This window comes from Pelobates fuscus, chromosome 7 (genome assembly GCF_036172605.1).
Source record: "Pelobates fuscus isolate aPelFus1 chromosome 7, aPelFus1.pri, whole genome shotgun sequence".
NCBI classification, from domain to species: Eukaryota; Metazoa; Chordata; class Amphibia; order Anura; family Pelobatidae; genus Pelobates; species Pelobates fuscus.
The window spans coordinates 199,714,468-199,738,130 of NC_086323.1; the positions used below are offsets into that span (position 1 = coordinate 199,714,468).

The 23,663-nt window shown below is 43.5% G+C and overlaps 2 protein-coding genes across 2 annotated transcripts in view; both read left to right on the top strand.

Moving 5' to 3' along the window:
* Nucleotides 1-21,672, top strand: part of LOC134569286 (zinc finger protein 850-like) — a 110,722-nt gene extending 89,050 nt beyond the window's left edge. The window contains exons 2-3 of the mRNA XM_063428203.1: nucleotides 19,728-20,038; nucleotides 20,120-21,672. Of these exons, the coding sequence (XP_063284273.1) occupies nucleotides 19,728-20,038; nucleotides 20,120-20,737 (929 nt within the window). The 3' untranslated portion in view covers nucleotides 20,738-21,672. The remainder of the gene's footprint in view (nucleotides 1-19,727; nucleotides 20,039-20,119) is intronic.
* LOC134569287 (gastrula zinc finger protein XlCGF17.1-like) overlaps nucleotides 1-23,663 on the top strand; it is a 76,874-nt gene that overhangs the window by 14,765 nt on the left and 38,446 nt on the right. The window lies entirely within an intron of this gene.

The window sequence follows — 23,663 nt, forward strand, 5'->3', positions numbered from 1 at the left end:
CTGCCTCCCAGGCCGGCCATGCGGTCTCCCGGATCCGGCCTCGTCATCCTCGGTACTCTCCGATGGGGGGGAAGCCCGCCCAGACCTCCCCTCCGTGGGTCTTGCAACGCCAGGGGGCCGCCCGGCCACTCCCGACCCGACAGCAGCAGCGCCCCCGTCCACGACATCCTTCTGCCTCCGAGTGCTCGTCCGAGGCTCCGTCCGCACGCGGGGAGGCAAGGCCTCGACCACGCGGCTCCCGGGCCTGCTGCCGGTCGCAACCGGAACCCCACTGCTTCCGGGGACAACTTCACCGGGCCCCGTGCCCGGGCTCAGCCTCCTCGGGGGCCTCCGGGCCCTGACCGGTCTCCCGCCATCGCCGTCCCGATCCGCCGCCTCCGCCAGGGCAGGGCCGAGCTGTGCCCGTAGCCAGTCCACACCCTGATGCCGTGCTGCCGACCTGATCCCCTCCAGCAATCGCTCCACGTCGTCCATTGGTCCTGCAGAGGAGACAAAGAAAATCCAACCGAGCAAAGTCCGCGCACACCGAGGTGAACACAAACTCAACCGGGTAGAAAGTTAGAATGACTCACCTAAAATGGCTGCTCATTTAAATAGCCAATCCTACTTACCCATAATCCAACCCTTGCTTACTTCCTCCTAAGCCCGCCTCCTAACCCCTGTCAAGGCCTTTTTCCGCTTAGCTGCGCTCTAGCTACATGGGGCTACATAATGACTTTGCTTACTCAGGTACAGTCTTTAGTCTATTGCAATGGCAGGATTAAAATCCACCAAGTGCTAGCAGTAAGGAAATTAGAACAATGATATTGTACTACTGACTGTAATCAGATCAGACACATGTAATCTCAGTGAATTTCATAAACTAGGTTTTCATAAAATAAGATTAAATATCAAAGTTGTTTATATAGAAATATATCAATGTTGTTTATACATAAATGTATATAGACCAGGCAATAAGAGCATTTCCATGCATTCAGCAGCCTTCTCTCTCAGAGCCAGAAATGGATTTATAAAACAATAAAAATAAAAAGTAGGTTTTAAAAAGTCCACAGTCAACCACACATGATGGGTGAAATAATTGCTTCTTTCAAAGCTATATGCTGCCGCAATTATGTATATAAATACAGATTAGGGCACAGAGTAGAAATAAAAATACTTTCAAATCTCATATCGGGATTCAGTTCCACCACATATTCTACAAGTCTGAAAGAGGCAAATTTTAATAATATATTGTAAGAGCATGGTATATAATAATGCAAAATTAATTTGATATTGCAAAGCCTGCAATATTCTAAACAGACATTAAAATGTAAGAATAAAAGAAAAATAATAATGCATAAAAAAATGCAGTGTCAAAGTGATAATGCTCTGATATATTAAATCCCATTGCATATCACATATCTGCTATATGAAAAGTATAATTAAAGTGACATTACTGTCCAAAGCCCCCTCACATCTATTTTATGGAATCTATACTTTTCTGTGGTCACCTCCAAAGAAGCCTCTGAAACTGGGGGGCTGAGAGGGGTGATCATCCCAAAAGGAATCAGATTTCAAACTTAAAAAATAAATAATAATAATAATGAAAAATATATATATATTTTTTTACCACAGTATAAACCGCTTTGTTAAACAGATTTAAGTACAAGTACTTATGACAAGAAATATACACAATCCGTTTACAACAGGCAGGTTTAGCATAAATCCAAAGTTGTTGTTTTTTGGGATTTATTATTGCCCAAGAAATCTCTGAACATATTCAGAATTGTTGAGAGCAGCAAGTAAGACAGCAGATTGCAATGGACACCATTACATTATTGCTTTGCCGATTGAGGTCAGAGCTTTAAAGAATAAATAAATAAATGTTCTATAGCTCGCTAGACCACTGGCTTTTATTGAACAGTTGGCACAACACTAATGAATAGTTTGTAATACTGCACATTATAGCTGTGACAACATAATATACAGGGTAACAATGCTATCTCACTGTTTAATAGACTTACCCAGTATTTGAGGACGACCTGTTTCTTGCAAAGTCATCGAGACTTTGAGGGAGATTCTAACTACCGTATATACTCGAGTATAAGCAGAGTTTTTCAGCACATTTTTTGTGCTGAAAAACTCCAACTCGGCTTATACTCGAGTCAGTCTGTATTATGGCAATTTGCATTGCCATAATACATACTGGGGGGAGAGGGGGCTGGCAGAGCTGTAACTTACCTCTCCTGCAGCTCCTGTCAGCTCTCTCCTCCTCCACGCTGTTCATTCAGCACCTTGGTCAGCTTCCAGTGTAAGTGACTTACAGTGTAAGCTGACAGAGCTGAACGGACGGCGCGGAGGAGAAGAGAGCTGACAGGAGCTGCAGGACAGGTAAGTTACAGCTCTGCTAGCCCCCCTCTCCCCCCAACTGAACTGCCAATGCCACTGGACCACCAAGGAAGGAGAGCACCCCTCCCTGGCCAGCTAGCAAGCAGGGAGGGGGGACGAAAAAAATATATAATAAATTAAAAATAATAATTAAATTAAATAAAAAAGAAGAAGACATAATTAAAAAAAATAAATAAAATAATTAAAAAAACAAAACAAAAAAAAATTGCCCACCCCCCACCAAGGCTCTGCAACGCACACATACACACACACTGCACACATACACACGCACTGCACACATACACATGCACTGCACACATACACATGCACTGCACTCATACACGCACTGCACTCATACACGCACTGCACTCATACACGCACTGCACATACACACACGCTGCACTGCACATACACACACGCTGCACTGCACATACACACACGCTGCACTCATACACACACGCGCGCTGCACTCATACACACACGCGCGCTGCACTCATACACACGCGCGCTGCACTCATACACACACGCGCGCTGCACTCATACACACACGCGCGCTGCACTCATACACACACGCGCGCTGCACTCATACACACACGCGCGCTGCACTCATACGCGCGCGCTGCACTCATACACACACGCGCGCGCTGCACTCATACACACACACACGCGCGCGCTGCACTCATACACACACGCGCGCGCTGCACTCATACACACACGCGCGCGCTGCACTCATACACACACGCGCGCGCTGCACTCATACACACACGCGCGCGCTGCACTCATACACACACGCGCGCGCTGCACTCATACACACACACGCGCGCTGCACTCATACACACACACGCGCGCTGCACTCATACACACACGCGCGCTGCACTCATACACACACACGCGCGCTGCACTCATACACACACACACGCGCGCTGCACTCATACACACACACACGCGCGCTGCACTCATACACACACACGCGCGCTGCACTCATACACACACATGCGCGCTGCACTCATACACACACACACGCGCGCTGCACTCATACACACACACACGCGCGCTGCACTCATACACACACACACGCGCGCTGCACTCATACACACACACACGCGCGCTGCACTCATACACACACACACGCGCGCTGCACTCATACACACACACACGCGCGCTGCACTCATACACACACACACGCGCGCTGCACTCATACACACACACGCGCGCTGCACTCATACACACACACGCGCGCTGCACTCATACACACACACGCGCGCTGCACTCATACACACACACGCGCGCTGCACTCACACACACACACGCGCGCTGCACTCACACACACACACGCGCGCTGCACTCATACACACACACGCGCGCTGCACTCATACACACACGCGCGCTGCACTCATACACACACACGCGCGCTGCACTCATACACACACACGCGCGCTGCACTCATACACACACACGCGCGCTGCACTCATACACACACGCGCGCTGCACTCATACACACACACGCGCGCTGCACTCATACACACACACACGCGCGCTGCACTCATACACACACACGCGCGCTGCACTCATACACACACACACGCGCGCTGCACTCATACACACACACGCGCGCTGCACTCATACACACACACGCGCGCTGCACTCATACACACACACACGCGCGCTGCACTCATACACACACACGCGCGCTGCACTCATACACACACACGCGCGCTGCACTCATACACACACACGCGCGCTGCACTCATACACACACACGCGCGCTGCACTCATACACACACTGTAAATAAATATTCAATTAATATATTTTTTTTAGGATCTAATTTTATTTAGAAATTTACCAGTAGCTGCTGCATTTCCCACCCTAGTCTTATACTCGAGTCAATACGTTTTCCCAGTTTTTTGTGGTAAAATTAGGGGCCTCGGCTTATATTCGGGTCGGCTTATACTCGAGTATATACGGTATCTCAAAAGGAGAGACACAGCTCACAGTGGAATGTTACCTACACTGGTATTTCATAAGGAACCTATAGAGATCATTCCAAAAAATGATTATACATGAGAAAGATGTGATTGGACTATTTCAAATCCTAATAATGGACTCAACGATGATGGCAAAGCATGCTGAAAACAGAAAAAGACGAGACAGGTGCTTGTGAAAGACTTTGGATGCACCTATGAAGGTGATGTAAGAAAAGACTTTGCCATATAGTTTATCATTGAATGACTACCGCAAACAGCCTTCTTATGCTGAAAAGAAGTGCTATGCTAATTCTGGACATTGCTATTATGTTTCCAGACAGAAGATGAACGGAAAAAGAAATAAAGGCTGATAATTGTCAACACCCAGCTGTTTCTCAAGATGGAACATGGTACTGAGAAAACCTGATTGACTATCAAAGCACCTCACAGTACAAGACACAGATTGTTACCTACAACTCAGAAAAAGTGGTTAATAGGAAGGAGCAGAAGAAGAGGAATATAGACTTCCTACTGGAGTGAAAAAACATCCTGAAACAATATTCTGTAACAATGAACTTTACAATGACATTTGGTGGCATATGAATTTGAATTCGTCAGAAACACATCAATTAACGAAAGAAACCTTGATGCAATTAATAAATAATAACAACACAGGCCTACTAAGAGCAGATGCCCTGCCAAGAGAATGGAATATAAAAGGCCAGCAAAATCTTTCAGAAACCTTACATCATGGGACACTTGTACTAAAGCACGATTTGCAGCTTTTCTTAAACTCTACATATTATGTACATACCTGCAAAGTAAGGAACTCCTGTAAACATAAACACAGAGACATTGATACAACAAGGAATCTGTAATGGTTCTGTTGCAGATGTGATCTACCGATGTACTCCTTGCTCTTTTGGTATAACTATACCTATCAAAACGTTAAATGGCTCCATAGAATCAAACGTCAAAGGATTCTTGCTATATTCTGGACTTCCAGGAATGTGGTGCATGGACAGAAAAATTATAACAATTATAATTACTAAAGCAATCATGCTATTTTTTTCCCTGTATCAGAAATGTGTCAGTGACAATATCTGAAACATAATTGAAAACGATTGCTAAAATGCCATATGCAGCTGCAGTGTGGCCTACAAACAAATATATTAGATAAAGTATAAGAGCATAACAACTGATTACCCAGATGAATAATTGAATCATGATAGTTTAAGATCATATGATTGCAATAACAACTGCAATAATGAATGTTTTAACCGTAAAAGAAAATGTTAACTGTTTTTATTAAATCAGAAACTACTCGATATTCATTTAAGTTTGTAGAGTGGTATAACTAATACTAGAAAAGGTACAATTTCTGGGGAAATTGTGTGAAGTGTTCTTGCCTCCACCAGTAGTCTACAACTGGAGTGGGCGGAGTAACTGTTATTTTTTATTTATATAGCCCATTTAATTGCAACGTTGTTGCCCAAAGTGCTTCACAGTTACATTAAAACATACAGTTATACAAACCATTAGCAGGTGCAAAAGGCCCTGTCTATGACATCACTTGCTGCTGCAGCCTTGCACAGGTCAGAGTATTTTGACGGTTGCCATCTTCAAACGTTCGTATTTTAAAAACTATAAATCCTACAGTGAAGAGCTTTATATTGTGAGAATCACAAGACCCAGACCTACATTTTGATGCATAGTATGTCTCTGAGATATTAACAATGAAGGCACAGTCGCAGTTTAGAAATTGCCCTTCAAATGTGAGCTTTGCAGTGTGGAGTTTCAATGAATGTCAATGGATGGCGTGAGTTGCAAACAAATGGTCATATTGTGAAAACTATCAGGACTATGGCTTAGCTGTCGGCATTTTTAGTGGCAGCAGGGATAGCTGAACGTTTTGATATAGGATTTGTGTAGGTGGGCCTGAAAATGAGGGAGTGGTGGCAGTTTAGAAATCATGTCCTGATTTTTCAGCTTTTGCCAGCTCCCACTCTAGCTTTGCCATACATTCCTATGGGACAAATTTCGCCACAAGAACGACGATATTCCGAGAACCATTCGCCAAAACGTTCCACAAAGTAATAGCAATCCGATCGGGAACAATCTGCACGTTTTGGTATATTTTTGTCTATGTAGTGTAAAAACTGTGGGAGGAGTTAGGGTGGCAAATTTGGCTATAATAATAATAATAATAATATATATGTGAGATAACAGTAAGTGGTCTTGCTATGCAAGAACACTTAATAATAATAATAATATATATGTGAGATAACATTAAGTGGTCTTGCTATGCAAGAACACTTAATAATAACTAGAAAAGCTACAATTTCTGGGGAAATTGTGTGAAGTGTTCTTGCCTCCACCAGTAGTAGTGATGTACCGAACTGTCCGCCGGCGAACAGTTCCCGGCGAACTTAGCGTGTTCGCGTTTGCCGCGGCGGGCGGACACATGCGCAGTTCGATCCGCCCCCTATTCGTCATCATTGGGCAAACTTTGACCCTGTGCCTCTCGGTCAGCAGACACATTCCAGCCAATCAGCAGCACTCCCTCCCTTCCACACCCTCCAACCTCCCTCCCTGCATCCATTTTCGATTCATTCTGAAGCTGCATGCTTAGTGAGAGGAGGGAAAGTTTAGCTGCTGCTGATTAGATAGGGAAATTGATAGCTAGGCTAGGGTATTCAGTGTCCACTACAATCCTGAAGGACTCATCTGATCTCTGCTGTAAGGACAGCACCCCAAAAAGCCCTTTTTAGGGCTAGAACATCAGGCTGCTTTTTTTTTTTTTTCCTGTGTAATGTAATTGCAGGTGCCTGCCTGCCAGCTTCTGTGTGAGGTTCACATTGGATACTGTGCCTTCTTGCCCAGTGCCACCACTCATATCTGTTTTAACAATAGGTTAAGCTTTACATTTAAAATAGATATTTTTTTTTCCACTGTAATAGAAGAGCAGTTGCCTGCCTGCCAGCTTCTGTGTCAGGTTGGATGCCTTGCCCATTTGCACAGTCAGTGCCACCACTCATATCTGTTTTAACAATAGGTTAAGCTTTACATTTAAAAGAAATATTTTTTTTCACTGTAATAGAAGAGCAGTTGCCTGCCTGCCAGCTTCTGTGTCAGGTTGGATGCCTTGCCCATTTGCACAGTCAGTGCCACCACTCATATCTGTTTTAACAATAGGTTAAGCTTTAGATTTAAAAGAAATCATTTTTTTCACTGTAATAGCGTCTGGGTGTCAGGCCTACTTCAGCGTGTGCTCTGCAGACCTGTGCCAGCGTGCTTTGACAGTTGCCAATCATATCTGGTGTCTCTTTAGCGTGCTTTTACAAAGAAAAAAAGGTTTCTAGTGTAAGCTAATAGCAGCCAGTCAGTGTCCTTCAAGCGGCTCTGTCAGTCCTTCCTTCAGCGTGTGCTCTGCAGAACTGTTCCAGTGCACATTGCCAATCATATCTGGTGTCTCTATAGCGTGCTTTTAAAACCAAAATTTATTTTTCACTGTTATAGATTGAATAGCAGTTACTTGTCTTCAAGCGGGTGTGTCAGGCCTACAGTGTGTGCTCTGCAGAACTGTTCAAGTGCACATTGCCAATCATATCTGGTGTCTCTATAGCGTGCTTTTACAAAGAAAATTTGTTTTTCACTGTTATAGATTGAATAGCAGTTACTTGTCTTCAAGCGGGTGTGTCAGGCCTACAGTGTGTGCTCTGCAGAACTGTTACAGTTCACATTGCCAATCATATCTGGTCTCACAGTAGCTTGCACGTATAGTACCACTAATCCCCAAAAAAATGACAGGCAGAGGCAGGCCACCCCGCAGGGGCCGTCGTGGTCGTGGTGCTGTGATTCCCTTTTGCCCTAGAATAATGCCCAGTTTTCAGAAGCCACGTACCCTGAACTTGAAAAGTTCTGAGGATATAGTTGACTGGCTAACACAGGACACCCAATCTTGTACAGCCTCCGCTCGGAACCTTGATGCACCATCCTCCTCCAGCTTAGCTTCAGGCACCTCTCAAGATACCACTCACCCGCCTGCCGCCACCACCAAAACTAGCACCACAGCCGCTTTACTTGGTATGTCAGAGGAGTTATTTACACACCCGTTTGAAGAAATGAGTGATGCGCAACCATTATTGCTAGAGGATGTAGATAACAGGGATATGTCTCAGGCAGGCAGCATTAAACACATGGAGGTACGGTGTGATGATGATGATGTTGTACCCGCTGCTGCTTCCTTTTCTGAGTTGTCAGATACAAGCGAAGCGGTTGATGATGACGATGCGTCCATGGATGTCACGTGGGTGCCGGCTCGGCAAGAAGAAGAACAGGGCGAAAGTTCAGATGGGGAGACAGAGAGGAGGAGGAGACGAGTTGGAAGCAGGGGGGGGTCGTCGCAAGGAGCTAGTGGCACAGTCAGACAGCATGCATTGGCACCCGGGGTCAGCCCGACAGCACGCCAATCAACGCATGCTGTGTCCACCACCAGAATGCCGTCATTGCAGAGCTCAGCAGTGTGGCATTTTTTTTGTGTGTCTGCCTCGGACAACAGCGATGCCATTTGCAACCTGTGCCAAAGGAAACTGAGTCGTGGGAGGTCCAACACCCACCTAGGTACAACTGCTTTGCGTAGGCACATGATCTCACATCACAAACGCCTATGGGATCAACACATGAGTACAAGCAGCACGCCTACTCTAAGCCGCCATCCTCCTCCTGGTCTAGCATCTTCAGCCACGTCAACCACTGCTGTCCTTCTTGCCCCCTCTCAACCATCCGCCACTCCGTCTCCTGCCTTGAGCAGTTCCCGCTCATCTGCCCACAGTCATGTGTCTGTCAAGGACATGTTTGAGCGTAAGAAGCCAATGTCACCAAGTCACCCCCTTGCCCAGCGTCTGACAGCTGGCTTGTCCGAACTATTAGCCCGCCAGCTTTTACCATACAATCTGGTTGAGTCTGAGGCGTTCAAAATTTTTTTAGCTATTGGGACACCGCAGTGGAAGGTACCCGGCCGGGATTTCTTTTCACAAAAGGCAATCCCCAACTTGTACTCGATTGTGCAAAAGGAAGTCATGGCATGTCTGGCACACAGTGTTGGGGCAAGGGTCCATCTGACCACTGATACCTGGTCTGCAAAGCATGGTCAGGGCAGGTATATCCCCTACACTGCGCATTGGGTAAACCTGCTGACGGCTGACAAGCAAGGAATGCGTGGCATTGCAGAGGAGTTGGTGACACCGCCACGAATTGCAGGCAGTCCTGCTGCCACCTCCTCTATTCCTCCTACTCCATCCTCTTCCATAACCACCTCGGCTGAGTCCTCTTGTGCTGCTGCGTCTTGCTCCACATCAACGGCACCCCCCCAGCTCCCCAGGTACTATTCCACATCCCGGATACGGCAGTGTCACGCCGTCTTGGGTTTGACTTGCTTGAAAGCAGAGAGTCACACCGGACAAGCACTCCTGTCCGCCCTGAACGCACAGGTGGAAAAGTGGCTGACTCCGCAGCAACTGGATATCGGCAAAGTGGTGTGTGACAACGGAAAAAATTTGATAGCGGCATTGAAGTTGGGCAAGTTGACACATGTGCCGTGCATGGCACATGTGTGTAATCTGATCGTACAACGCTTTGTGCATAAGTACACAGGCTTACAGGACGTCCTGAAGCAGGCCAGGAAGGTGTGTGGCCATTTCAGGCGTTCCACACGGCCATGGCTCACTTTGCCGATATCCAGCGGCGAAACAACATGCCAGTGAGGCGCTTGATTTGCGACAGCCCTACACGTTGGAATTCAACACTCCTAATGTTCGACCGCCTGCTCCAACAAGAAAAAGCTGTTAATGAATATTTGTATGACCGGGGTGCTAGGACAGCCTCTGGGGAGCTGGGAATTTTTTTGCCACGTTACTGGACGCTCATGCGCAATGCCTGTAGGCTCATGCGTCCTTTTGAGGAGGTGACAAACCTAGTCAGTCGCAACGAAGGCACCATCAGCAACATCATACCATTTGTTTTCTTCCTGGAGCGTGCCCTGCGAAGAGTGCTGGATCAGGCTGTAGATGAGCGTGAAGAGGAAGAGTTGTGGTCACCATCACCACCAGAAACAGCCTTATCAGCATCGCTTGCTGGACCTGCGGCAACGCTGGAAGAGGATTGTGAGGAAGAGGAGTCAGAGGAGGATTGTAGCTTTGAGGAGGAGGAGGAGGAGCAAGACCAAACACAACAGGCATCCCAGGGTTCGTTGTCACCTATCTGGTACCCGTGGTGTTGTACGTGGCTGGGGGGAAGAACATACCTTCAATGACATCAGTGAGGAGGAGGAACGGGAAATGAGTAGCTCGGCATCCAACCTTGTGCAAATGGGGTCTTTCATGCTGTCCTGCCTGTTGAGGGACCCTCGTATAAAAAGGCTGAAGGAGAACGACCTGTACTGGGTGTCCACGCTACTAGACCCCCGGTATAAGCAGAAAGTGGCGGAAATGTTACAGAATTACAACAAGTCGGAAAGGATGCAGCATTTGCAAAATAAATTAAAAAGTATGCTTTACACAGCGTATAAGGGTGATGTCACAGCACAACGGGAATCTAACAGGGGGAGAGGTGGAAGTCATCCTCCTCCTCCCACGACCACGCCGGCAAGGACAGGACGCTTTAAAGACGTGTTGTTGATGGAGGACATGCGGACCTTTTTAAGTCCTATGCATCGCCACAGCCCTTCGGGATCCACCCTCAGAGAGTGACTCGACCGACAGGTAGCAGACTACCTCGCCTTAACTGCAGATATCGACACTCTGAGGAGCGATGAACCCCTTGACTACTGGGTGTGCAGGCTTGACCTGTGGCCTGAGCTATCCCAATTTGCGATAGAACTTCTGGCCTGCCCCGCTTCAAGTGTCCTGTCAGAAAGGACCTTCAGTGCAGCAGGAGGTATTGTCACTGAGAAGAGAAGTCGCCTAGGTCAAAAAAGTCTAGATTACCTCACCTTTATTAAGATGAATGAGGGATGGATCCCGAAGGGACTGACCCTGGGCGATACATTCGATTAAAAAAGGCCTGATGAGATGAGCTGCCTTGGGCTAAAAATGGTCCACACGCTGATGTATTTTAGCTCTGAATGACGTTTGACTTGCGTGACTTATCCGCCACCAACTAGGGTTCAAGTCGCCATGTTTTAGGGCACTTTCTGCCTGTGAAACAAACATCAATTTTTCTGGCCTCTGCTACAGCAGCGGCTGCAACAATACCAAATTTTTCAGGCATGTGTACATGCCTAATTTTTAGGCCCACTGGTGCAGCACTGTGGCTTCAAAAACCAAACCAAAAAAAATCCTCCAAGATGGCACAAATATACCAGTGGTCTAAGCATCCTCCCACCTTGGCCTAAAAAGGGGAGGTGATTTAACAATTAAAAATCTCTGCCATTTACACGTCCACTGATAGGAGACGCGGAAGGTATTAAACTGATATGAACAATACTAAACTCACCACTCCTATCTGGTGGCACATTAGCTTGCCCGCGCAGTGCCCCAAATTTCAAGTAAGAGGACCGACCAAGCATCTTCTTCCATCTCCCTGTTACATAAATCAATGCCATATCCATAGAAATTGTTGAGAATATCCAGGATAGTTTTACAGGGCCAAATCATGTCGCCTGTTTAAAGAGGTGGCCTTGCTCGGGTCCGAGGTGTGCGGTTCCTAAAATGGCTGCCATATACACGTCCACTGATAGGAGACGCGGAAGGTATTAAACTGATATGAACATTTACTAAACTCACCACTCCGAGTGCTGTTATTTATTTAATTTTTTTGTGGTGAGGCTTTACAGGACAGAGTGCTTCTCCACGGGACATGTTAACTCACGGGCAGCTGGCTCATCAAGGAACCAGAGCAGCTTGAACGAGGTGACCTTGCTCGGGTCCCAGGTGTGCGGTTCCTAAAAGGGCTGCCATATACACGTCCACTGATAGGAGACGCGGAAGGTATTAAACTGATATGAACAATACCCCACTCCTATCAGTAGGTCCGTCCCATTGTGATTTATGCCCCCCACCCACCACGCAGGGGTGGGGGCCTAGGGGGGAGGAAAGTAGGTCCCCCCATTGTGATTTATGGCCCCCACCCACCGCGCAGGGGTTGGGGAGGACAGTAGCTCCCCCCAGTGTGTATCATGGGCTTTGAGGACAGGTGTCAATCCATACCTGCCAAGTGACCCTATGTAGGGGTAACAGTCCCTATTCTGCTCTGTGTCAGTGTGTATCATGGTCTCTGTGGATGAGGAACAGTCTCTATTCTGCTCTGTGTCAGTGTGTATCATTGTCTCTGTGGACGGGGAACAGTCTCTATTCTGCTCTGTGTCAGTGTGTATCATGGACTCTGTGGACGGGGAACAGTCTCTATTCTGCTCTGTGTCAGTGTGTATCATGGACTCTGTGGACGGGGAACAGTCTCTATTCTGCTCTGTGTCAGTTTGTATCATGGACTCTGTGGACGGGGAACAGTCTCTATTCTGCTCTGTGTCAGTGTGTATCATGGTCTCTGTGGACGGGGAACAGTCTCTATTCTGCTCTGTGTCAGTGTGTATCATGGTCTCTGTGGACGGGGAACAGTCTCTATTCTGCTCTGTGTCAGTGTGTATCATGGTCTCTGTGGACGGTGAACAGTCTCTATTCTGCTCTGTGTCAGTGTGTATCATGGTCTCTGTGGACAGGGAACAGTCTCTATTCTGCTCTGTGTCAGTGTGTAGCAGGGGTTTTGAGGACAGGTGTCAATCCATATCTGCCAAGTGACCCTATGTAGGGGGAACAGTCCCTATTCTGCTCTGTGTCAGTGTGTATCAGGGGTTTTGAGGACAGGTGTCAATCCATATCTGCCAAGTGACCCTATGTAGGGGGAACAGTCCCTATTCTGCTCTGTGTCAGTGTGTATCAGGGGTTTTGAGGACAGGTGTCAATCCATATCTGCCAAGTGACCCTATGTAGGAGGAACAGTCCCTATTCTGCTCTGTGTCAGTGTGTATCAGGGGTTTTGAGGACAGGTGTCAATCCATATCTGCCAAGTGACCCTATGTAGGGGGAACAGTCTCTATTCTGCTCTGTCAGTGTGTATCAGGGATCATTAGGATAGGTGTCAATCCATATCTGCCAAGTGACCCTATGTAGGGGGAACAGTCCCTATTCTGCTCTGTGTCAGTGTGTATCAGGGATTTGACTATCTTTATTCAGATTGAAAAATTACAATTCCAGGAAAAATTTAACAAACATTTACAAGAACATGTTATGCACATCATAGAAACAACGTAAACCTCTTTAAAGCCACAAACTTAAGACAAAAAATACGTACACACAATGTGTAAGGGTTTGAAAGAATATTCTGAATCCTTACACGTTTACTTTATCGTTTGTTTGATTTTTGTGAACCATATATAAACTACAAGCAGCGTTAAAACTATAAAAACTCAAGTGGCCATGCTGATCAAATTAAATAGTATGCTTTACACAGCGTATAAGGGTGATGTCACAGCACAACGGGAATGTAACAGGGGAAGAGGTGAAAGTCATCCACCCCCTCCCACGACCCCGCCATATCTGCCAAGTGACCCTATGTAGGGGTAACAGTCTCTATTCTGCTCTGTGTCAGTGTGTATCATGGTCTCTGTGGACGGGGAACAGTCTCTATTCTGCTCTGTGTCAGTGTGTATCAGGGCAGGGCTTTGAGGACAGGTGTCAATGTTAGGTGATTTCTGCCCTTTATGGATTAAAAGCAGACTCTGCATCAACTGTGTAATTTTCCATGGGAGTCTTGCCATGGATCCCCCTCCGGCATGCCACAGTCCAGGTGTTAGTCCCCTTGAAACAACTTTTCCATCACTTTTGTGGCCAGAAAGAGTCCCTGCTGGTTTTAAAATTCGCCTGCCCATTGAAGTCAATGGCGGTTCGCGAGGTTCGCCGGTTCGCGAACATTTGCGGAAGTTCGCGTTCGCCGTTCGCGAACCGAAAATTTCGGGTTCGTGACAACACTAACCAGTAGTCTACAACTGAAGTGGGCGGGGTAACTGTTATCATTTATATAGCACATTTAATTGCAATGTTGTTGCCCAGTTACATTAAACCATACATTTATAAAAACATTAGCAGGTGTAGAAAAGGCTTTGTCTATGACATCACTTGCTGCTGCATCCTGGCACAGGTCAGAGTATTTTGGCGGTTGCCATCTTCAAACGGTCGTATTTTAAAAACTATAAATCCTACAACGAAGAGCTTTACATTGTGAGAATCACAAGACCCAGACCTACATTTTGCTGTATAGTATGTCTCTGAAGTATTAAAAATGAAGGCACAGTCGCAGTTTAGAAATTGCCCTTCAAATGTGAGCTTTGCAGTGTGGAGTTTCAATGAATGTCAATGGATGGCGTGAGTTGCAAACAAATGGTCATATTGTGAAAACTATCAGGACTATGGCTTAGCTGTCGGCATTTTTAGTGGCAGCAGGGATAGCTGAACGTTTTGATATAGGATTTGTGTAGGTGGGCCTGAAAATGAGGGAGTGGTGGCAGTTTAGAAATCATGTCCTGATTTTTCAGCTTTTGCCAGCTCCCACTCTAGCTTTGCCATTCATTCCTATGGGACAAATTTCGCCACAAGAACGACGATATTCCGAGAACCATTCGGCGAAATGTTCCACAAAGTAATAGCAATCCAATCGGGAACAATCTGCACGATTTGGTATATTTTTGTCTATGTAGTGTAAAAACTGTGGGAGGAGTTAGGGTGGCAAATTTGGCTATAATAATAATAATAATAATAATAATATATATGTGAGATAACAGTAAGTGGTCTTGCTTTGCAAGAACACTTAGTAATAATATATATGTGAGATAAAATTAAGTGGTCTTGCTATGCAAGAACACTTAATAATAATAATAATAATAATATATATGTGAGATAACATTAAGTGGTCTTGCTATGCAAGAACACTTAATAACTAGAAAAGCTACAATTTCTGGGGAAATTGTGTGTGAAGTGTTCTTGCCTCCACCAGTAGTCTACAACTGGAGTGGGCGGAGTAACTGTTATTATTTATTTATATAGCACATTTCATTGCAACGTTGTTGCCCAAAGTGCTTCACAGTTACATTAAAACATACAGTTATAAAAACATTAGCAGGTGCAAACGGCCCTGTCTATGACATCACTTGCTGCTGCAGCCTGACACAGGTCAGAGTATTTTTGCGGTTACCATCTTCAAATGGTCGTATTTTAAAAACTATAAATCCTACAGTGAAGAGCTTTGTATTGTGAGAATCACAAGACCCAGACCTACATTTTGATTTATAGTATGTCTCTGAGATATTAACAATGAAGGCATAGTCGCAGTTTAGAAATTGCCCTTCAAATGTGAGCTTTGCAGAGTGGAGTTTCAATGAATGTCAATGGATTGCGTGAGCTGCAAACAAATGGTCATATTGTGAAAACAATCAGGACTATGGCTTAGCTGTGGACATTTTTAGTGGCAGCAGGGATAGCTGAACGTTTTGATATAAGATTTGTGTAGGTGGGCCTGAAAATGAGGGAGTGGTGGCAGTTTAGAAATCAGGTCCTGATTTTTCAGCTTTTGCCAGCTCCCACTCTAGCTTTGCCATTCATTCCTATGGGACAAATTTTGCCACAAGAACGACGATATTCCGAGAACCATTCGGCGAAATGTTCGACAAAGTAATAGCAATCCGATTGGGAACAATCTGCACGTTTTGGTATATTTTTGTCTATGTAGTGTAAAAACTGTGGGAGGAGTTAGGGTGGTAAATTTGGCTATAATAAGAATAATATATATGTGAGATAACATTAAGTGGTCTTGCTATGCAAGAACACTTAATAATAATATATATGTGAGATAACATTAAGTGGTCTTGCTATGCAAGAACACAACTAGAAAAGCTACAATTCCTGGGGAAATTGTGTTAAGTGTTCTTGCCTCCACCAGTAGTCTAGAACTGGAAAGGGCGGAGTAACTGTTATCATTTATATAGCACATTTAATTGCAACTTTGTTGCACAGTTACATTAAACCATACATTTATAAAAACTCTAGCAGGTGTACAAAAGGCTTTGTCTATGACATCACTTGCTGCTGCAGCCTGGCACTGGTCAGAGTATTTTGGCGGTTGCCATCTTAAAACGGTCGTATTTTAAAAACTACAAATCCTACAGTGAAGAGGTTTATATTGTGAGAATCACAAGACCCAGACCTACATTTTGATGTATAGCATGTCTCTGAGATATTAACAATGAAGGCACAGTCGCAGTTTAGATATTGCCCTTTAAATGTGAGCTTTGCAGAGTGGAGTTTCAATGAATGTCAATGGACTGCGTGAGTTGCAAACAAATGGTCATATTGTGAAAACTATAAGGACTATGGCTTAGCTGTGGACATTTTTAGTGGCAGCAGGGATAGCTGAACGTTTTGATATAAGATTTGTGTAGGTGGGCCTGAAAATGAGGGAGTGGTGGCAGTTTAGAAATCAGGTCCTGATTTTTCAGCTTTTGCCAGCTCCCACTCTAGCTTTGCCATACATTCCTATGGGTCAAATTTCGCCACAAGAACGACGATATTCCGTGAACCATTCGGCGAAAAGTTCCACAAAGTAATAGCAATCCGATCGGGAACAATCTGCACGTTTTGGTAAATTTTTATCTATGTAGTGTAAAAACTGTGGGAGGAGTTAGGGTGGCAAATTTGGCTATAATAATAATAATAATATATATGTGAGATAACAGTAAGTGGTCTTGCTATGCAAGAACACTTAATAATATATATGTGAGATAACATTAAGTGGTCTTGCTATGCAAGAACACTTAACTAGAAAAGCTACAATTTCTGGGGAAATTGTGTGTGAAGTGTTCTTGCCTCCACCAGTAGTCTACAACTGGAGTGGGCAGAGTAACTGTTATTATTTATTTATATAGCACATTTAATTGCAACGTTGTTGCCCAAAGTGCTTCACAGTTACATTAAAACATACAGTTATAAAAACATTAGCAGGTGCAAAAGGCCGTGTCTATGACATCACTTGCTGCTGCAGCCTTGCACAGGTCAGAGTATTTCTGCAGTTGCCATCTTCAAACGGTCGTATTTTAAAAACTATAAATCCTACAGTGAAGAGCTTTATATTGTGAGAATCACAAGACCCAGACCTACATTTTGACATATAGTATGTCTCTGAGATATTAACAATGAAGGCACAGCCGCAGTTTAGAAATTGCCCTTCAAATGTGAGCTTTGCAGAGTGGAGTTTCAATGAATGTCAATGGACGGCGTGAGTTGCAAAAAAATGGTCATATTGTGAAAACTATCAGGACTATGGCTTAGCTGTGGACATTTTTAGTGGCAGCAGGGATAGCTGAACGTTTTGATATAAGATTTGTGTAGGTGGGCCTGAAAATGAGTGAGTGGTGGCAGTTTAGAAATCATGTCCTGATTTTTCAGCTTTTGCCAGCTCCCACTCTAGCTTTGCCATTAATTCCTATGGGACAAATTTCTCCACAAGAACGATGATATTCCGAGAACCATTCGGCGAAACGTTCCACAAAGTAATAGCAACGCGATCGGGAACAATCTGCACGTTTTGGTAAATTTTGGTCTATGTAGTGTAAAAACTGTATATATACACACAGCATATTTACTCCAATCTAATGTGGACCTTTATTTGCAAATAAAGTTTCCAAAATTCGGGTCAAAATTTGAAATTTTCCAGCAAATTTCATTTCGGTAAAATCACACAGGCGAATTCACAGAGACAAATTTCATTCCAGCGAATTCACAGAGGCAAATTTTGTTACAGAAACAGGACTTAAGAAAAAAATGTCATAACATATAACACTAAAACTTAAATAACATCAATGTTACTATGGTATGTGGCAATAAACATTTTGTTGTATAGTAGTATCTTCTTGTATAAATGTGCATTACATTCACCAGCAAAAACATTTTTCAGCTTTCAAAAATTGAGGTGTGCATTAGATTTGAGTAAATATGGTAAATTTCATGTGGGCATCCTGCATGTTAATTCTCCCTGCTGATCACGGCATACCTCTCAATAAACAAACTCTGTAAGGTGGTGTGGTCTTTTCATCCAGCCCAGTCACTAACAGAACAAAACAGGGGCATACAGGATTCATGACCGAAATATTGTACCATCATTTTGTTCTTTCAACAATAAATCCTACTTATCTGCACCCTACTTTGTGATGCCTGTGGCTTCCTACATGGTATAATGAGAAAAATGACTGGGGCATAGCAATACCAGGGTACTCTTATATATAAAAAGACAGGGAAGGCAAGGCCCTGTATGTGAAGGATAGCATAACATGTAGCCTAATAAAAGTTAGTGATGCAAACATAGAGTCCGTTGTGTTTCGTTAGAATTTGGTAATCAGCGTATTGTTCAACCATATTTGCTGACATTAAAAAGTAATTGACTAAAAGTAATTTTGCAAGGCAAATGAAGTGTTTAAACAAGTTTTATAATGAAGGGAATTAAAGCACTATATATATATATATATATATGGGGATCTACTACAGTTTCTAAAGCACAACCTTATAGTATAAGTGGTAGAGGCTTGGAGTGATATAAAAATAGTACATACTTGGCACAACCTTCCAGTGGCAGAGGTAGGGGGGGTAACAGTGTGCTGCATGTGTTTAGAATATATGTGATTAGAATGTATGTGATATACACAGTATCTGTAATTTGTTCCTCTAGCATAAATGCAGATACGTGTGGCTTTATGGACTAAATCTCATTTTGCAAAGCAAATTAAAGAAAAAAGGAGTATACACAATTTTGCTAGTGAATGGGTTAATGCACACAAAATACTTGATTTCTTCGCAATCACTGACACCTGATGGTCATATTTCTTAAATATTATGCAAATATTGTCTGTTTTGCTAAGTATAGCAATTTCCTTTAACTCCCAGTATATTTCTTTCAGGTGTATTTGTCAAGAGAGGTTACAAGAACAGAAATACATGAAGCAAGGCTATGAAGGAATCTATTAATGACATAACCAAGTCTAACTCTAAAAAAATAAAGTATTTTGTCAGATTCCTGTATGTTCTCAAAGGAGATGGTAAACCTAAACCCCAAACCTTTATCGTCTTCTGAATGTGAGAAATCTTTTGTCACAAATGCAGAGCTTGTCTGTCATCAGAGCACGCACACAGGAGAGAAACTGTTCTCATGTTCTGAATGTGGAAAAGGTTTTGGGCAACATTCAAATCTTCTTGGACATCAGAGAACTCACACAGGAGAGAAACCGTTCTCATGTTCTGAATGTGGAAAATGTTTTGGGCAACATTCAAATCTTGTCCGTCATCAGAGAACTCACACAGGAGAGAAACCGTTCTCATGTTCTGAATGTAAAAAATGTTTTAATACAAATGCAGAGCTCGTCTGTCATCAGAGAACTCACACAGGAGAGAAACCGTTCTCATGTTCTGAATGTGGAAAATGTTTTGGGCGACAATCACATCTTGTCCGTCATCAGAGAACTCACACAGGAGAGAAACCGTTCTCATGTTCTGAATGTGGAAAATGTTTTCGGCAACATTCAACTCTTGTCAGTCATCAGAGAACTCACACAGGCGAGAAACCGTTCTCATGTTCTGAATGTGGAAATTGTTTTGGGCAACATTCACATCTTGTCAGGCATCAGAGAACTCACCCAGGAGAGAAATCGTTCACATGTTCTGAATGTGGAAAATGTTTTGTCATCAAAGCGCAGCTTGTTCATCATCAGCGAACTCACACAGGAGAGAAACTGTTCACATGTTCTGAATGTGGAAAATGTTTTGTCCATAAAGCAGATCTTGTCCGTCATCAGAGAACTCACACAGGAGAGAAACCGTTCTCATGTTCTGAATGTGGAAAATGTTTTGGGCGACAATCACATCTTGTCAGTCATCAGAGAACACACACAGGAGAGAAACCGTTCTCATGTTCTGAATGTGGAAAATGTTTTGTCTATAAAGCAGTTCTTGTCATTCATCAGAGAACACACACAGGAGAGAAACCGTTCTCATGTTCTGAATGTGGAAATAGTTTTGGGCAACATTCAAATCTTGTCCGTCATCAGAGAACTCACACAGGAGAGAAACCGTTCTCATGTTCTGAATGTGGAAATAGTTTTAGGCAACATTCAAGTCTTGTCAGTCATCAGAGAATTCACACAGGAGAGAAGCCGTTCTCATGTTCTGAATGTACATTTTTTTTCCGCACAAATGCAAAGCTCGTCAGTCATCAGAGAACTCACACAGGAGAGAAGCCTTTCTTATGTAGTAAATGTGGGAAATGTTTTGCCAGTAAATCAAAGCTTGTCAGTCATCAAAACTCACACAGGTGAGGTGATTTTATAATGCATCTATGGATTAACATAAGAATAAAATATCTTGCATTGTGATTTTATTTTTTATCATGCTCATACAATAAATAGTAACTTTGATAGTAACAGTCAATCTTCATATAATGCATTGGTATTGTGGCACCACCATGCTATCGTCGGTATGTGCCTAACCTGCATTGCTAACTCTGCTTCACTTGGTTGCACACTCACCGGCAACCCAGTATACAACTCAGAATACATTGTGGTTGAATGTTCTGGCTGTTACAGGGTATATTAAATAGCATGTTCCACTGGTAATACACTTCAATGAATAAGGTTGTTTCGCCTGACCTAAATTTGCATGATTCCAACCAAGACCTCAGCAAACAGACAAGACACATGATTCTTGATGGCAACTTGTAGGATCACTATTTCTGAGCTCCAGCTTTTATTAAAAAACTACAGCACACACATGAAATGTATTTACAAATTATTCATACCAATAAAAATATGAACTGGGATAGGAGGCCAGAGATCTTTTGTTCACATAGATTGATAAAGGCCCGCTGTTATTATAACCTTTGACCCGGCCAGACTCCCATGTGTATTAAGAAGGGCCTCTTTCTGAATGTATTCATTTTAACATATATATGTGTAAATAATATGTGTAATTTATATTTTACCCCCAAGTATAACCATTTCTTACAAATACACAAGTCCTGCGCTTAAACTCCCATTACTCCCAGGTGGCAGCAACGACCATAGTACACATCAGCCCTAATACATACAGTAAAAAACAAAGAAAACAAGTTAACCATTTTTATAATGTATGGCTTTAATCATAGATTGGATAGAATGGTTATTAAGCTACAACCCTTTTTACACATTTTTGAAAGAATAAATAACATGATCCTTATGTGTACACCTCCTAATTAACTGTTTTCTTAGACATATAAAATATTTTTGCAGATATATATTCACCACCAATATGTAACATCAAAAATGAATATTAACTTGAAGTGCATACATATTGCCTGTGTTGGTACAGATATGTGCAAAAACTGTTTTTTTCGGACGTCGTGTACGTTTGAATAAATATAAATCTTAAGGCTGCAAGACAAACGGATTCAATTATTGGAACTCTGATGTGACAAACAAACATCTCAGGATTAGCTAATGTCCTACATTTAATGGTGGAGAAAGCCTATGCAATATTTAAGTCTAAATTATTACTGGCTGAATATCTAAAAAGATGTTGCTGCTTGATTACAAGAAGATAAATGTAGAAAAAGTCAAACTGTTCCCTGCAACGTTAACAAAAACAGAAAAAAACCTCTTTCCAGAGATAATGAGTGATACTCTATAGTGCCTAAACGAGAAGTAGCTCAACACATAAGGTGGAATACTTGGCAGCTGCTTCTAAGTGCTGCTACAAAGTGTATTTGGAGATATTCTGGAGAGTTTTACAGAAGCTTTAACTGTCTAAGATTTTGCTAAGAGTTTTCTTTTTTACTGTTACAGGTAAGATTCATCTGTAGGAAAAGGTTACGATTTGATTAGTTAAATACTTGCTATTGATTGCTAATTAATTAGCTATTGTTTGCACATTAGCATAGGCCTACCCAGGTGTTAAACATTCCTAGTGGGTGGTACCTTTAGGAGTGTATATAAGTGCTGTAGATATTAGCTTGGCTAATAGAGCTTGGCAGCTGTTTCAAAGTGTATTTGGAGATATTCTGGAGATAAATTGGAGGTAGTCTGAGGTACACAGAAGTTTAAAGAAAAAAGGTAAGAAGGTAAGAAATGGCAGACAGTTCAGTGTAATAGTTGTTGTGCATTTGTTTATCGTTCCACTTTTTGGAGGTTTGGTTGTTGTCTAATCTGTAGACAGTTCTCTATATTGCAGCAGGAGATTGCATTTTTTTTTTAATTCTTTATTTTTCTTGTGCATAGATTGACATTAAGCGTGAAGAGTCACAAGAGCATCAGCAAGCTTGAACATAACATTACAGATCGTGACAGATTAGCTGGCACATTTGTATTTATTTTACATGAAAATATCAAACGAGTAGGCATCAATTAAGCGCATATTTTTTTTAGGAGTAATAAACAAGCAGTCACGTTATGTCAGCTAGTGGGATGACAGTTAACACATTTTAGATATATTGAGTAAGCTGACCATAACGCTGTCAAGGAATAAGTCTCGTAACATGCTAAACTATAAGTATTAATTTTGTAGCTCAGTGACCGCTGGGTGTCATTTGTGAGGTTACGGCAGATATTACATTGGTGGTATATTAATGTGACCCTCTTAAGCTAGAAATTAAACAATTAAACAACTTCCATATTTGGGTCATCCTGGCTTGTTAACTAAGAGGCAAAACAAAACAGTCTAACAATGGGACATACGGTTCATTATTGTATACCGGCAGGGGCACCAGCTGGCATGCTGGAACAACTGGACTGGCATATAAACATTCAGGCTGCTGTAAAAGCATAACAAGTGTTCTTTAGGTACCAGTATGGGAGGATTGAAAAGGCATGGTACCGGAGACAAAGTCCTGGACCACACTCTTCCTTAGCCGATTCCCTGTGTGGGTTGAGTAAAGTCCCTGTGCTGTAACTTCTGTGGCAGGCTTGTTGGGACTCCCGCGTGGATACGTCTGATCGCAAAGTGGTGGTTGCCGAAACCTGGTGTGCAGACTTTGCGATGGCTGGACCTGTGTAGGTTGCTATTACTGGAAAACCGGATTCCTTCTTTCAGTGTATGGGGTCGCCCCCAGCCACCAGTGCCTGCTTGTACCTGCCTCCAGCCAGCGGACAGGTAGTGAAGTTCCCCATTCTGGTCCGGGCCTCTGGTCTTTCGTCGTGCTTGTGTTCGTTGTTGCCTGGAGCGCACCAACCGAGAGAGCAGCTTGTGGGCGATGATTCGCCTTCCTCCGTGGAG